Genomic DNA, 14619 nt, shown 5'->3' with positions numbered 1-14619 from the left:
GGGTGAACAGTGGGTGGGCAGTGGGGGCCAGGGCAAGATGGTTCTCACCGGAAGTTTGGAGCTGTGGCTGTGGGCCGGGAGCCCCCCAACAAAGAGGGTGTGGGGCTGGGGGTGCTCTGCCCCCTGGTGCTGCTGGCGCGGCCCCTCCTGGCTCCAGGCCGGGGCCCCGTCCGTCACCAGCAGGATCCGGTTCTTCTCCCAGCGCACGGAGACCTGGGGGCAGGAGACGGGTCAGGGTAGGGCTGCCAGGCCCTGCCCACCTTCCTTCTTCTCGGCCCTCACCTTGTGCCAGTGGCCAGGCCGGGACCGCTGGCGGCTCTGGGCGTGGAGCCGAGTCCCGAGGCCTTCCATCTGTGCAACGAAGTGTCCGTTGCTCAGGAAAAGCGCCAGGGAGGGGCTGCCAGGCCTCAGGTGGGCAGTGAAGAGCAGGAGGCCTTGGGAGCTCCGCGGGAGGACGTGCATGGAGAGGCTGGGCCTGGAAGCGGAGCTGGTGTCAGCCTGCGCGGCCCCTCTCAGCCCACCCCGGCCGGGCCTGGCCTTACCAGTTCCTATGTGGGGCCAGGATGCCCACAAACTCCAGGTGACTGGACAGGGAACCCCCAAACTGGTAGGAGTCTCGAGTGGTCCTGAGGTGTGGGGGCAGCATGCAGGCTGGATCCTGGGTGGGCTGACGGCTGCGGCGGGAGGCCTGGGGGCACGGATGGTGAATGCAGGGGCTGCCCGCACGGGGGCCACCCTTCCAGCCACCCCAGCTCTGCCTGCTCACCCCTGGGGCGCCCACCTTCCGGGTGGTGGCCTGCAGTCCTCTAGGCCCCAGGCCCGGGGTCTGGGTTCGCAGGGTGGGTGCACAGCCTGTGCTCACATTGACGCTGCCCAGGTTCTGCTGCAGGTCAAATACGCGCTGTGGGCCCAGGAGCCTGTGCAGGGCGGGCAGGCGGTCAGCAGCTGCAGAAAGCCAGCCGGGCCCTCGCCCCCCAGTGCCCACCAGGCTCACCGCCGCACGAAGACGTTGCTGATACAGCCACTGAAGTTGTGAAAGGTGCCAGACTCAGGCAGGCCTCCCAGGAGGAGCCTCGGGGGCCCCTCAGGCTGCGGCTGGAGCACGGGGGGTGGTCCCCGGTGGGGCTTCATCTGCTGGAGCTGGTCGTCGACATAGAGCCAGACTCTGGGGGGCGGGAGGCCGGAGACTCGGTTCTTCCCCACCCCGCCCACCCCCACCTCAGAGGGAACAGAGTTCCAGGCAAGTGCAGGCGGGCGTCCCTCCAGACCTTCACAACAAGGGCCCAGCGGCCAGGCTCACCCCGTGGCGTTGCTGTAGAAGGCGACGTAATGGGGGGCACCATCGGCGAAGCCCCCTTGAGTTTTCACTTCAGTCCTCAGGAGCTGTAGGGTCACACGGCCCTGCTGCAGGAACACCTGGCATGGCCCATCCTGGGGACAGCAGCCAGGTCAGCTGGCCGGCCTAGGGACCCAAACTCATTCCAGACACCCCAGTCCCAACTGCTCCGACAGCCACCGCGGGGTGGGGAGTGGGCACGGGTGTGAGATCTCACCGGGGACGCCCAGTAGTAGAGCAGGGCACTGTCCTGGGTGCTGTGGAAGCCGAAGCCGGAGTAGACGTTGCCAGCGAGGGGTGCCACGTTCGAGAGCGCCAGGCGAAGGAAGCCATGGCCGTGGAAAGTCATGGCGCGCCCCACCTGCGGGGAGGCCATCCCTGAGTGCCCGCGGGTGCCCCTGCATGTCCACCGATGCCACCCCCAGCCCCGGGAGGGCTGCTCACCAGCAGGTCGGCAGTGCAGCCAGCGCTCACGCCTGTCGTGTTCAGCCGCTTGAGGTCCACATACTTGCCCAAGGCCTTGATCCCTTTGACGCAGCCACGGACTGAGCCTCCGGTGGGGAAGAGCTGTCGCAGGCTGTGGGGACGTGGGGACGTGGGGATGCGGGTGAGGGAACCACCTCCAAGCCCAGCCTACCGCCCCAACAGCCTGGCCTCGGAGCCCCCGCTGTGCACAGTGCTTACCTCGGGGGCAGCTGGTCTGGCGGCGCACCTCCCAGGTAGTAGGCGTCGGCCAGCTCCAGATCGTTGTCCTGCTCCACGCTGTACACCGTGGCCCGCTCCACACGCACCAGCACACGCTTGCGGCTGCCCCCCAGCAGGAACACCTGGATCTACAGGACCAGTGGGGGCTCCAGGGCCAGCTGTGTCCCTGCGGCCTGCCCCGCCCCCGTCATTCCACCTCCTCTCCCTGCCACCCTGGTCCCCACCCTGGCCCTACCGCCTTGCTGGCCGAGGTCAGGGGTGGTGGGGGCTGCAGTGGGACGGCCTTTTTCAGGCCGGTGCCAAAATCGTACAACAGCACGAGGCTGCCTTCTTGCACGGCCAAGCACAGGAACTGGTTCTGCAGAAACAGGGCAGGGTTAGTGTGGGGCAGGGTCAGTGCAAGGGCGGACGGCGGGACAGGTGTGCCTGGCGTACCTGCTGCTTCAGGAAGAAGAGGACCCCACTGTAGGACACGAGCCGCAGCTCCTGCTCGAAGCGTTTGGTGGTGCTGATCTGACCGTCAAAGCTGATGCGGGCGAAGCCGGTGCCGTCCAGGTAGGAGCCGTCCGTGAGCCACGGGTCCCCAGTAGACTTGGAGCTGCAGGTCGGAGGTTCTGGGGTCAGCGGAGGGTGGGGTGGGTGGAGACGGGGAGGGCAGGCCACACGCACCGGGCACAAGGCCTGTCCACAGCTGTGTCCAGCTGGAAGGTCCTCTCGAAGTTGTAGAGGCTGACCACGTCCTCATTCAGCGTGTCCATCTCGATGCAGCCCCGGTAGCCAGGGAAGCGAAGCAGGGGAGGGGGCTGTGGGCACAGGGCTGGGTCAGGGCATCTGGCCTCAGGGGCCTCCCCTTCCGGGTGGACCAAGGGGACTTCAGACTACAGCAGGACGGACTGAGGCGAGATACCAAGAGAACCCGCGGCTCTCCAGGACACAAGTGACTCGGGGCTGCGAAGCCCCTCCTAGGCTGCCCCAGGCCGGGCGGGCTCACCATGAAGGTACTGGGGTACCCCCCGACGTAGAAGACGAAGTCATCTGGCCGCAGGTTGAGCAGCCCCTCTGCCCCAGGGGCCACTGTGTCACCCTTGGTTTCCTGGATCATCTGGCTCTCCACTGTGACGGACATGTGGCCAAACTGGAGAGTCCTGAGGGCAGAGGCGAGGGGTGGTGAGTGGGCAAGGAGAGGCGAGGGGTGGCGAGTGGGCAAGGAGAGGCGAGGGGTGGCGAGTGGGCAAGGAGAGGCGAGGGGTGGCGAGGGGTGGCGAGTGGGCAAGGAGAGGCGAGGGGTGGCGGGTGCACACGGAGAGGCGAGGGGTGATGAGTGGGCACGGAGAGGTGAGGGGTGATGAGTGGGCACGGAGAGGTGAGGGGTGATGAGTGGGCACGGAGAGGTGAGGGGTGGCGGGTGCACACAGAGAGGCGAGGGGTGGTGAGTGGGCACGGAGAGGTGAAGGGTGGTGGGTGCACACGGAGAGGCGAGAGATGGTGAACGGGCACGGGCCCTGCAGTTGGAGGCATCCGGCCTCTCTCCTGGGCCTCCCACCTGTCCAGGCTGACAGCTGCAAACTGCTCCCCAATGTCCTCATCGATGCTTAGGACTGCAGGGCCCGCCTCGCCCAGCTGATACACCCAGTGCACCTTCTTGTCACGCAGAGACACACCCATGTAGTCCCCAGTGGCCTGCGGCAGTGACAGACACAGTCGGGATGGGGACCAGGGACCAGGCACCGCTCATTTCCAAACAGAGGCTGAGCTCGGGCCCCGTCCACCCAGCCAGCCCGGTACCTGGCGACTGCCCATGTACATCACAAAGCGATCCTCGGTACCCCGCCCAGGCTCAGGCTCAGGCTCTGGGCCCTGTAGGTAGAACTTGAGGGCAGTGTAGGCAGCAAGGTCGGCAAGATCCCGTGGGGTGCGCAGCTGCACCCCTGAGCGCCCGTTGAACTTCATGGGCACCTTGACCTGCGGGGCACGGTCCATCAGCGTCCACCACCACCCTCCCTGATGTCCACCTTCCCCTGGGACTCTCACCCACCTTGCTGGCAGCCCCCCGGGCCTGGGCAATGAGCTCTCGCACGCGGCCAATGCTGGCGGACAGGGCCAGGCTGGCATTGTGCGCCCCACGGTTCTCCAGGATGCTCAGCTTGGCCAGCAGCTGGGGCAGCGTCTTCTCCAGGGTGGACACTGCAGAGAAGGAGGCCTGAGACCTTTGCCCCCCACCCTGCCCCGCCTCCATCAGGGGCACCGCGAGGGCCATGGGCGCACCTGAGCGGCCTGCATCGAGCACTGCCTGGCCCAGGTCCTGGCCCCGCAGGCCCTCGTACTGGCCCTGCCACCGCTCCACGTTCTCCTGCATGGCCTGCAGCTGGGACTGCACACGGGCGGCGGTGTCCTGGGCTTCAGCAGCCACAGCCTTGGCGTGTGCAATCTTCTTGCTTGTCTCATCTGTGGTGGGCAGAGGGCAGGCTCAGCAGGGCCCAGCGGGGACCATTCTGGCTTCATGTCCCAAGTCTTTCTGTCGGGCCAGCAACAGGGACATCCAACCCCCTATGGATTGTGTGAGACCCTCACACCCCGCCGCTCAGTGCAATCCAAACCCATCCTAAATGCCTCCACCAGACGCCCCCTCCATGCCAGGACAGGCACCCAACCTCTCAGGCCACAGCTGGTCCCTGGACATGTGCCCCGTGTCACCTCCCACCACCTGGCCCCCACCATCTCTCCTGGGCTTGCTGGGAACAGTCCGCAGCCACAGGGTCCCTCAGAAACTGGGTGAGGCCACATCATCGTCCGCTGCAAGCCTCTCAGGGTGGGAGTCCTGGTCCTCACCAGCCAAGGGCTTGCCAGCCCCTTGGTTCCAGCCACGCTGACCGCTGTGCCCTCCTGGGCGCCCTTCCTGCAGGGTGTGCCCCAATGCCCCCCCAGGCCTACAGCCCTCCCACCTATACCTCCACTTCTACCCAAAGCACTTCCAAGCCTGCCAGGCTCCCGACGGCTAGGGCTGTCTGTGCTATCTGCAGCCCTGGCACCGCAGTCAGCGCTCACCAACCACACGTGGCCAGCGCCACTGTCACGAGCCTCGTGGTCGGCCGGCTGCGAGAGCCGGGCCGAGGCTCCGCATACCTGTGTCCATGGCAAGCATGGCCTGTGCCGCCTGGATGTGCGCCTCCAGCTGGTCCTTCTTGGCCCGGACATCTCGGAGCTGGGTCCCGGCACCCTGGAGGGCAGCCCACACTGCGGGGGAGGCAGCTTCAGCTCCCAGGCAGCTTCACCCCCAGTATACAATTGCAGCCCACCTCCACCCTTCTGACCCCAGGAGGACCAAGGCTGACACGCAGGTAGACAGACGGACAGGGACACTCAGACATGGAGTCCCTTGGCCTGTGGGGAGGTGTTGAGTCTCCGCGCGGCCTCTGTTCCCTGAAGGCCTCTGGTCCCACTGCAGGCATAGCTGTCCCCATTGTACAGACGAAACAACAGAGGCTCAGAAGACAGCCCTCTGGTCCTAGCAGCGCACACCTTTCTCATTGCGCAGCTTGGCACGTGTGTGACCCTCAGGTCAGCAGAGCAGAGGCCACGTACCTCTTGCCCTGTGCCCTGTGCCTCAGTGGCAGCCAGTGCCTTGCAGGAGGCTGCTCCTCCCTGGGCTCCCCTGCGGAGCTCCCCGGGGCTGACACACAAGCAGCTGGGGCGCCATCTCCAAAGCTCTCCCACCCCAAACCATGCTGCGGCGACCCATAAAGCCCACACGTGCATGTGCCTGGGGGCTGAGGGTCCCTGGGAGCTTAGATGCCCAGCAGGCCCAAGGGCCCCCATGGGAGCCCAGCACTCACCAAGGCCCAGCCTCTGCTGTTCCTGGAGCGCGGCCTCCTCTAGTGCACTGCTGTTGGCCAGGAGCTGCTGGGCTCGGTCCACCAGGCCCTGCCGCACCACCGTCTGTGGATGCCAGGACAGCCCGTGGCTCAGACGCGCAGGCTGGGGCTGCGGGAGGTGCAGGCAGTGGGGGCGCTCCCGCTGGGACTGAGGGGAAGTTAGGGGCCTCACCGCCCACGTGTGGTCCGCCTGCTGCAGGGCCTGGCCAGCAGCGTCCTCAGCAGCCTGCACGGCCTGCAGGATGCGGCTGTAGGCGCTGGAGGCCTCGATGGCCCTCTGGGTGAGGCGGTCCTGGTTGACGTCCAGGATGATGCTGCAGCGGAAGGGAGGGTCGAAGGAGCGGGTAAGTGCAGGCACCCTCGGCCTGGCTCTCCAGCCTCCGGTGCTCACGATCAGCCGCGCCCACGCCTGCCCGCCAAGTCCCACCTCCAGGTCTTTGCCCGTGCCCGTCGCCTGCCCGCCAAGTCCCGCCTCCAGGTCTTTGCCCGTGCCCGTCGCCTGCCCAAGTCCCGCCTCCAGGTCTTTGCCCGTGCCTGTCGCCTGCTGGGTGTACTGCTCCTGCCTGCTCCTGTCACCCTGGGCCCCAGCTTGCCGTGGAGCTGAGGAAGGCCTGGCTTCTTTGAGGACAACGGCCTCAGCCCCTAGGAGCCTTCCCAGACCAGCTGGCCCTCCCAAGGCCCTGGCTGCATCCCCAGGGTGGACCCAGGGCCCCTCCTCTCCTGGCCGCGCACCTGGACAGATTGAGCGCCAGCTGGCCCAGCTGCTGTGCGTGGGCCTCAGCGGCCTCCACTAGACGCAGCTTGCTGCCCGCCGGGGAGAAAGTCTGCATCCTCTGCAGCAGTGGGGTCCGAGCCCCGTCCAGGCTGGCGGCGAGGCGCTCCAGCTCCTGGAATTTAAGTGGACTTAGAAGCCCCTCATCCTGCTCACAGCCACCTGATCCACAACCCTGAGGGCGGGCTCTGCACACAAGTGTGCACACAAAGCTGCCCACGGGCCTGGGAGGGAGTTGGCCATGGATGGGGTGGTGACAGGGGCCAGGGGCTGCACTCACCTCCTTGGCCTGGTCCAGGCTGTGCAGCAGTCTGAAGACGCCAGCCAGGGTGTCGCCAGCCGCATGCAGAGTGGCCTGCAGGGTGGCATTCTCCCGGGACAGCTCCTGCTTCCTTTGCTAAAGGCAATGCAGGGGAGTTGGGGACAATGAGGGGTAAGAAAAGAATAAAGGATGTGATGGGGTGGACGGTGGGGCAGGGAAGGGAGAAGAAAAGCGGGTGAGCATGGGGGGTGAGGAGGGGGAGGAGGGAAGGGGTAGGACATGTGAATATGAGAGAAGGAGGAGGAGGGAAGGAGGAGGAGGAAGGAAGAGGAGGGAGGGGGAGAGGGAAAAGGGGGGAAGGGGGAAGGGGGGAGGAGGGATGAGGAGTGGGGAGGGACAAGGAGGGGGAGGGGGGAGGGAAAGGACAGAAGAGGGAAGTGGGGGGGAGGGGGAGGGAGGAAGGGGAGGGAGGAGGGGGAAGGGAGAGAGGAGTGGGGGGAGAGAGGAGTGGGGGGAGAGAGGAGTGGGGGGAGGGATGGGGAGGGATGGAGGAGGAGGGGGAGAGGAGTGAGGAGGGGGAGAGGAGTGGGGGGAGGGAGAGGGAGAGGAGAGTGGGGGGAGGGAGAGGGAGAGGAGAATGGGGAGGGGGAGGGGGAGGGAGGGGAGAGGAGAATGGGGAGGGGAGGGGGGAGGGAGGGGGAGAGGAGAATGGGGAGGGGGAGAGGAGAATGGGGAGGGGGGGAGGGAGGGGGAGAGGAGAATGGGGAGGGGGGAGGGGGGAGGGAGGTGGGATCGGGAGAGGAGGGGGGAGGAGGGGGGAGGTGGGATGGGGGAGGAGGGGGGAGGTGGGATGGGGGAGGAGGGGGGAGGTGGGATGGGGAGAGGAGGGGAGGAGGGGGAGGAGGGGAGGAGGGGGGAGGGGGAGGCAGGGGGGGAGGGGGGAGGAGGGGAGAGGAGGGGGAGGAGGGGAGAGGCAGGGGAGAGGAGAGGAGGGGAGGGGGAGGGGGAGGGGAGAGGAGAGGGATTGCAGGGAGGAGGTAAGAAGAGGAGCGGGAGGAAGACCAAGTCTGGGGTCCTCACCAGGGCTTCCTCCAGGCGCTCCTGGTTGCGGCTGTTGAGCTCCTGGGCCTCCCGCGTGGTGTCCACTGCCCGGTTCAAAGCCTCTCGAAGGTCCATGAGGCCGGCCTCGTGCTGGGCCAGCCGGTTGCGGGTGTGTGTGGCCAGTGCCTGGTTCTCCTCCCAGAGGCTGCTCAGCTGCTCCTGCACTCGGGCCAGCACTAGCCAAGACCAGGGTGAGGGTGGTCACTCTGGAAGCCAGGCCCCTTCGTCACCCCTGGTCTTCACTTGGTGCCCGCCACACCCATCTGCTCCGTGATGCCCACCTGATGCCACTCCATGCTGACCTTCCCCTTGGAGCTCCCAGGTCCCTGCCTCTCCCCACCCCGCCTGCCAGGGACAACACCACTCACATCTCTGTGCTGCAGCCAACTCAGCCTCAGCTGCTGCCCGCGGGGCCCCCAGGTCCCGGGCCCTCATCTCCCAGAGCAGCCGCTCCACCTCAGCCAGTGTCCGGCGCAGCTGCTCACCTGACGGAGCCGAGGCATTGGCCAGCCCCAGGTGGCCCGTCTGGGACATGAGCTCTGTGGGGCAGGGGTTCGTCAGAGCCTGGGGCCACCCGTACTAGTGCACCTCTGCCTGCTGGCTTCCAAGCCCAAGACCCCAGCCCTGCCATCCTTGGCAGGCCAGCGGCCCGGAACCTGAGTGCAACTGGGTGGCCCCTAGAGCCCCTGGGCCAAAGGCCACAGCTGCCTCACCTGCCCAACCCTCACCTGCAGTGCCTCCAACACCCTGACACCAGTCTGCTCAACCAGCTTCCGAGCCTTCTCATCCTGCCCCTCTCTGCCTGGCCCACCCTGCTCCCTGGCCAGCTCTCTCTGAAATGGCACCCCCTGCCGACCCTCAGGCTGGGCCAGCAGGTCCTGTTAGGCAGGCAGGGGAGCCAAGTCTCTCCCAAGTCCTGTGTCTCGGTGTGCACTACGGGATATCTGTGAGCGTGAACATCTAACCGGCACATTTCCTGGGGAGGCTGTCGAGGGGTCTGATGTCTCCCGGGGCCACTTGTCTGGCCACACGGCTGTGTCACCGACCTCCTGACCCTGCCCTACTGTTCACTCCAGAGGTGCCGTCTCCCATCTAAGCAGACAGACCCTGCCTGTTCTTCCAGGCCATGCTCGGCCGGGCACCCCCGCCCCTACCCCAGGCAGCCCTCCTGGCTCTGAGCCCTGAGCCTGGCTGGGCTGGCCCCTACCGCTCAGGGTGTGGTCCACAGCCCGGATGGCCGCCAACAGTGTCTTCGCACGGCCCAGTGTGGCCTCGGTGCCGGCCAGCAATTGGCTCGCCTGGTCTCGGGTCCCCACGGCCTGTGGAGGCAGAGCCCACTAGCCCACGCTGCTGGTAGGCGAGGGTTGGGGTGGCAAGGGAGGGCCTGGGGTCTGGGGGAGCACCGAGGGTCCCAAGGAAGAGGGGCCCCTTATCTATTTAACTCTCTTATCTGATGACTTGTTATTTATCACTTGTTACTTACCTAAAATAATTGGTTATTACTTGCCATTTGTTATTTCCTGTCAATTTAATGAAATAGTTACTCATTAAGACATTTGAGGCCAGCCACGGTGGCTCACGTCTGTAATCCCAGCACTTTGGGAGGCTGAGATGGGCAGATCACCTGAGGTCAGGAGTTCGAGACCAGTCTGACCAACATGGAGAAACCCCATCTGTACTAAAAATACAAAATTAGCCGGGTGTGGTGGCATGTGCCTGTAATCCCAGCTACTCAGGAGGCTGAGGCAGGAGAATCGCTTGAACCCGGGAGGCAGAGGTTATGGTAAGCCGAGATTGGGCCATTGCACTCCAGCCTGGGCAACAAGAGCAAAACTCTGTCTCAAAAAAAAAAAAAAGACATTTGAGTGATATTATACGCTGTAAACAAATGTATTAGGTAGTTTAGATAGTAATTCAGTGACTTGGTCAACCCCTAAGACTCTCGAGCTCCTGTCCCCTGCACTGACACAGGTATGAGGCATGAAGTAACATCTGCGGAATGAGGACAAGCGAACCGCGGGGAACACAGGTGAAAGCCTCCCAGGGCCCTGGGGGGTCTTGGGGCTCCTGCCTGGCCGCCTAGCCGCCGTGCGTCCTGCCCGAGGCTTATGCTCTGCTGCTCCAGCACCTCCAGCTGCTGTGCCGTCTCGTGGCGGGGGCCCAGGGGGCTCCGGAGCTGGCTCTGTGGGGAGCAGAAGGTGAGGGCCTGCACTGGCCCGGGTTGGGGAGGGAAGGCCAGGACGCTCAGTACCTGCAGGTCAGTGATGGAGGCGTTCAGCCTGTGCAGATGGGCCCAGGCCATGGAGCTGGCATTGATGCCACGCAGTTGCTCGCGAATGGCGGGGAGGAGGGCGCCAGCCCGCTCCAGGTCATCCAGGAGCAGGACCACACAGTGGTCACACACTACAGGTGATATGGGGTCACAGGTCAGTGTCATGGGGTCAGGCCAGGGGAGAATGATCAGCTGGGGTCCTGGGGTCATCAGGGTGGGGAGGGCTCAGCCAGAGGTCATGAGGTCAGCTTAGGGACACAGGACCTGTGGGGAGGTCCCAGGGTTCTGGCAGAGTCATGGGGTCAGGTAGGAGTCAGATGGGAGCGAAGGGCATGGGGTCACCCAGGGAGAAGGTAGGGCCAGCACAAGGGGTTGGGGCCAGAGGTGGGGCAGGGGCAGGGGCAGGGGCAGGGGCAGGGGCAGGGGCAGGGGCAGGGGCAGGGGCAGGGGCAGGGGCAGGGGCAGGGGCAGGGCAGGGGCAGGGCCAGTGAAGGGGCGGGGCCAGTGGAGGGGCGGGACCAGTGGAGGGGCGGGACCAGTGGAGGGGCGGGACCAGTGGAGGGTGGGGCCAGTGAAGGCAGGGTCAGTGAAGGGGTGGCACCAGTGGAGGAAGAGGGTGTCAGTGAAGGGGTGGCACCAGTGGAGGAAGAGGGTGTCAGTGAAGGCGTGGGGCCAGTGGAGGAGGTGGGGCCAGTGGAGGAGGTGGGGCCGGTGGAGGCGGGACCAGTGAAGGGGTGGGGCCAGTGGAGAAGGTGCAGCCAGTGGAAGAGGTGGGGCCAGTGGGGGTGGGGTTAGTGGGGGGGTGGGTTCAGAGGAAAGGTACGGCCAGCAGAGGGGGTGGGGTCAGTGGGGGAGGCAGGGCCAGCAGATGGGGTAGGGCCAGCAGATGGGGTGGGGCCAGGGCACACAGGAAAGCTAGGGACAGTAGAGGGCTGCAGCCAGCATTGGAGCCACAGCGCTCCTCAGCATGGTTGGAGTTGGACAGGCATGGGTCTCTTGGGAAATGGAAGGCAGCTGGGACCACTCTGGGAGGTCGAAGTTAACACTGGGGTCACCAGGCTGTGTGGGACTCGGATTCCCACTCCACCCAGGTGTGGGGAAGTGGGGTGTTGAGGACACACCTTCACAGTGGATGCTGTGGCCCACAGGCCCGCCCGGAACGGGCACCTGATGCTTCTGGCTACAGGTGTCGCAGCGCTCCCCGCTAAGCCCCGGGGGGCAGGTGCAGCGGCCCGTGTGAGGGTCACAGCGGCCCCCAGGGCACTGGCAGCCTGTGGTGGGGGGCTTGGGTGAGCATGGCCGGCCTGGGATCTTGGAGCGTACCCCACTCAGAAGTCCCCATCCGCCCTCCTGTGACCGGCCAGCACTCACGCCTGCAGCCCTGCTCAGGGAGACCCCAGGAGCCAGGGGCACACTCGCGGCACTGGGGTCCCATGGTCCCTGGTCGGCAGTGGCACTGTCCGCTCTGGGGGTGGCACTCAGAGCCCTCGGCGGCCGGTCCACAAGCACACGGGCGGCAGCCCCCACAGCCGTCGAAACCAAAATGTCCCTCCTGTGGCACAGGCTGTGGTCACTGTCCTGCCCAGCCCTCAAGACTGTCCCAGACCAACCTGGAAGCCAGGGATCCTGCCCATCTGGCCCCACCCCCTGAGGCTCTGCCCATCAAACACTGCCCCTCAGCCCCACCTATCAGACTCTCCCCAGGCCCCAACTCTAGTCCCTAGGCCCCACCCACCCAGCCCTGCTTACGCCACAGCCCTACCTGACAGCGGTCACAGCGCCGCCCAGTCACGCCCACCTTGCACAGGCAGTGCCCGCTGTGGGGGTCGCAGGCCTCTGTCCCACATGGGGCACAGTCGCACCCTGCAGAAGGGGTCCGTGACTGCAGCCCTGGGCCCTCTCACCCCCCAGGGAGCCCCTAGACACCCTCCTAAGCCCTCACTTCACTGCCTCCTGCTGTGTCTCCTCCAGGCCACCCGGACCACCCGGCTACCCACTCCCATCCCAGCCTGGCCCCACTCCCTAGCTGCCTCCGCTGGGCCCGAGGGACCTGCAGACTCCCTGCCATGGCCTGCCCTGCTCTGATGGCTGGTGTCCACTGCCAGTGGTGGGGCATTGGTGGTGGTATCCAACCATGAGGGGGGCCTGATTGTGGGGGGAGAGGGGATGTGATTGTGAAGTGGGAAGGGGGTGCTGGTCATGGGTTGGGGGGAGGGCCTGATGGTGAAGGTGGGGGCCTGATCGTAGGGGGGTAAGGCCTGATCATGGGTAGGGGAGGGGGGATGTGATCCTGGTACAGGGAGGGTCTGATTTTGGTAGGGAGAAAGGGTGTGATGGTCGGGGGAAGCCCTGATGGTGAAGGGGCCTGATCGTTGGGGCAGGAGGACCTGATCATATCCAGGGAGAAAGGGTTGACCATGAGCCCAGAAGGCTGGCTCCATCTTGTCCTGGCTGGGACCCAGCATCAGGCACACAGCCTACTTATGGGGTACGCCCAGCAGGCCTCCCTCCTCCCTGCGCAACCCTCCCCAGGGCGCATCCCTCCCAGCCCAATGCCTACGGGTGCAGTTGCCGGGCAGCAGGGCGTTGCCGTAGAAGCCAGGGGCACAGATCTCGCAGCGGGGCCCGGTGGTGTGGCGCAGGCAGCCACGGCAGGCACCCGTCAGGGGGTCGCAGTCGCTGAAGAGCAAGTTGGGGTCACCGTTGCCGCTGCAGTCGCAAGGCTGGCAGGAGCTGCCTAGCACCAGTGGGTTCCCGAAGAATCCGGGCGCACACCTGGGAGCAGGGCGGGGAGGGGCCATCAGTGGCCTGTGGCCCCCACCATCGAATATCCTGGGGTCAGCACTCAGGCCCTGCCCTCCTACCCTGGCCCCAGCTCACCGCTCACAGGAAGCACCTGCATAACCAGGTTTGCAGAGGCACTGGGTGCGGCCGCCTCGCAGGACACAGCCCTCGGCGAAGCTGCAAAGACCAGCAGCGTCAGTCACTAGGCCCCTGGCAGTGCCCAGGCCCAGGTGAGCACACTGTGCTCAGGCTGGAACACACACCAGGCGTCAGGGGTCCAGACCTCACGGACACCCCCAGCTGTCCAAGCCTCTGCAGAGGGCAGTGGGAACCCACCCTGCTGCTGGGTGAAGGGAGCCTGGCACCATCAGGGCCTCGTCCCGGGAGGAGGCTGGCTTACTTGTTGGAAGGCACTGAGAGGGGGCAGGGGCAGCTGACACAGGGGGCGCTGGGGTCCTCCCCGCTGCTCACGAAGCCAGCCTGGCAGCGCTCACAGTGGGCCCCTTCGGTGTTGTGCTGGCAGTCCTGGGGCAGAGTGGTCAGTCGGCACTATGGTGGACACCCACATCCTGCTGCCCAGTCTGTGCAGCTCCCACCACCCCTGCCTCAGACTCTGTGCCCGAAGCCAGATGGTCCCCCGCTGGGCAACACCCCTTCCCCGGACCTCAGATGACCTGGAAGTGCAGCCCCTGGTCTTCCCTGGCACGCTTGACTGTGCCTTCGGTGAATGCTGCCCCCCCTGGCCCCGCCAGCCCCTACTCACCACACAGACGCCAGAGCCAGGGAGGCAGCGGTCTGAGTGTCCATGGCACTGACAAGGGACACATCGGCCCAGGAAGAGACCTTTGATGTCCCGATAGAAGCCGGGGGCACATTCCTGAGGGCATACAGGGGCAGGTGGCATCAGCGATTGAGAGGACGAGGGGCCCCACCCTGCAAGCTCACAGGTCAGACCCTCAGGGATCCTGCAGGCACGAGGCACTGGGAACCCATGGAGCGTGGTCACCGCTGGGTCAGAGGCTGGTCAGGAACTCCTGGCCTCGGCCGGCTGGAGGTGGGCCAGCACCTGGCTGCTGTTTGAGGACACAGCTCTCAAAGCCACATGGCTGTCCTGTCTCGGGAATGACCAGGCCTTGGGGCTGGTGACCACCCCCTCCAGGTGGACCAGGGCCTGCTCTTTCCACTCCTTCTAGGAGGTGTTCAACCGCAAACTTCCTCATATGGAAGGAGAAAAGTTACAGCAGACAGACAGATTAGCAGGACGGATTAGCAGCTGGACAGCTGGACAGACGCACAGTGGGCGAGGGACAGACAGAATGACAGGCAGACACCAGGATGACAGGCAGACGTCAGGATGACAGGCAGTGAATGACAGGCAGATGCCAGGATGACAGGCAGTGAATGACAGGCAGACGACAGGATGGTCGGTGGGGGATGTCCAGGTGACCCAGTGGTGGGGGCTGGGGTAGGTGGGAAAGGGGTATGGAGGGTGTGTGCATGGAGGGACAGGCAGAT

The 14619-nt window shown here is 65.6% G+C and overlaps 1 protein-coding gene across 6 annotated transcripts in view; it reads right to left on the bottom strand.

Moving 5' to 3' along the window:
• Positions 1–14619, bottom strand: part of LAMA5 (laminin subunit alpha 5) — a 58755-nt gene that overhangs the window by 1693 nt on the left and 42443 nt on the right. For 4 of the 6 annotated variants that reach the window (XR_004033082.1, XM_030826613.1, XM_030826612.1 and 1 more), the window contains exons 42-75: positions 13868–13981; positions 13505–13629; positions 13201–13281; positions 12881–13095; positions 12083–12183; positions 11692–11872; positions 11442–11591; positions 10300–10451; positions 10120–10230; positions 9256–9367; positions 8417–8587; positions 8028–8224; positions 6966–7082; positions 6646–6800; positions 6086–6227; positions 5875–5977; positions 5165–5275; positions 4307–4486; positions 4077–4225; positions 3827–4003; positions 3585–3721; positions 3033–3186; positions 2711–2844; positions 2477–2639; positions 2277–2399; positions 2021–2169; positions 1781–1913; positions 1554–1697; positions 1301–1431; positions 995–1165; positions 767–917; positions 543–688; positions 283–475; positions 49–213 (exon numbers count right to left, since the gene is read on the bottom strand). Coding sequence is in view for 4 of the 6 variants with exons in the window: in XM_030826613.1 (XP_030682473.1) it covers positions 49–213; positions 283–475; positions 543–688; positions 767–917; positions 995–1165; positions 1301–1431; positions 1554–1697; positions 1781–1913; positions 2021–2169; positions 2277–2399; positions 2477–2639; positions 2711–2844; positions 3033–3186; positions 3585–3721; positions 3827–4003; positions 4077–4225; positions 4307–4486; positions 5165–5275; positions 5875–5977; positions 6086–6227; positions 6646–6800; positions 6966–7082; positions 8028–8224; positions 8417–8587; positions 9256–9367; positions 10120–10230; positions 10300–10451; positions 11442–11591; positions 11692–11872; positions 12083–12183; positions 12881–13095; positions 13201–13281; positions 13505–13629; positions 13868–13981 (4938 nt within the window). In the remaining 2 variants the exon portion in view is untranslated. The remainder of the gene's footprint in view (positions 1–48; positions 214–282; positions 476–542; positions 689–766; positions 918–994; positions 1166–1300; positions 1432–1553; positions 1698–1780; positions 1914–2020; positions 2170–2276; positions 2400–2476; positions 2640–2710; positions 2845–3032; positions 3187–3584; positions 3722–3826; positions 4004–4076; positions 4226–4306; positions 4487–5164; positions 5276–5874; positions 5978–6085; positions 6228–6645; positions 6801–6965; positions 7083–8027; positions 8225–8416; positions 8588–9255; positions 9368–10119; positions 10231–10299; positions 10452–11441; positions 11592–11691; positions 11873–12082; positions 12184–12880; positions 13096–13200; positions 13282–13504; positions 13630–13867; positions 13982–14619) is intronic. The other 2 variants (XM_030826611.1, XR_004033083.1) reach the window with 2 other exon arrangements.

The sequence above is a fragment of the Nomascus leucogenys genome, chromosome 13 (assembly GCF_006542625.1).
Source record: "Nomascus leucogenys isolate Asia chromosome 13, Asia_NLE_v1, whole genome shotgun sequence".
Taxonomy (NCBI): Eukaryota; Metazoa; Chordata; class Mammalia; order Primates; family Hylobatidae; genus Nomascus; species Nomascus leucogenys.
Note: the sequence above shows the minus strand (reverse complement) of the source record. Positions and strands in the feature narration are given on the sequence as shown.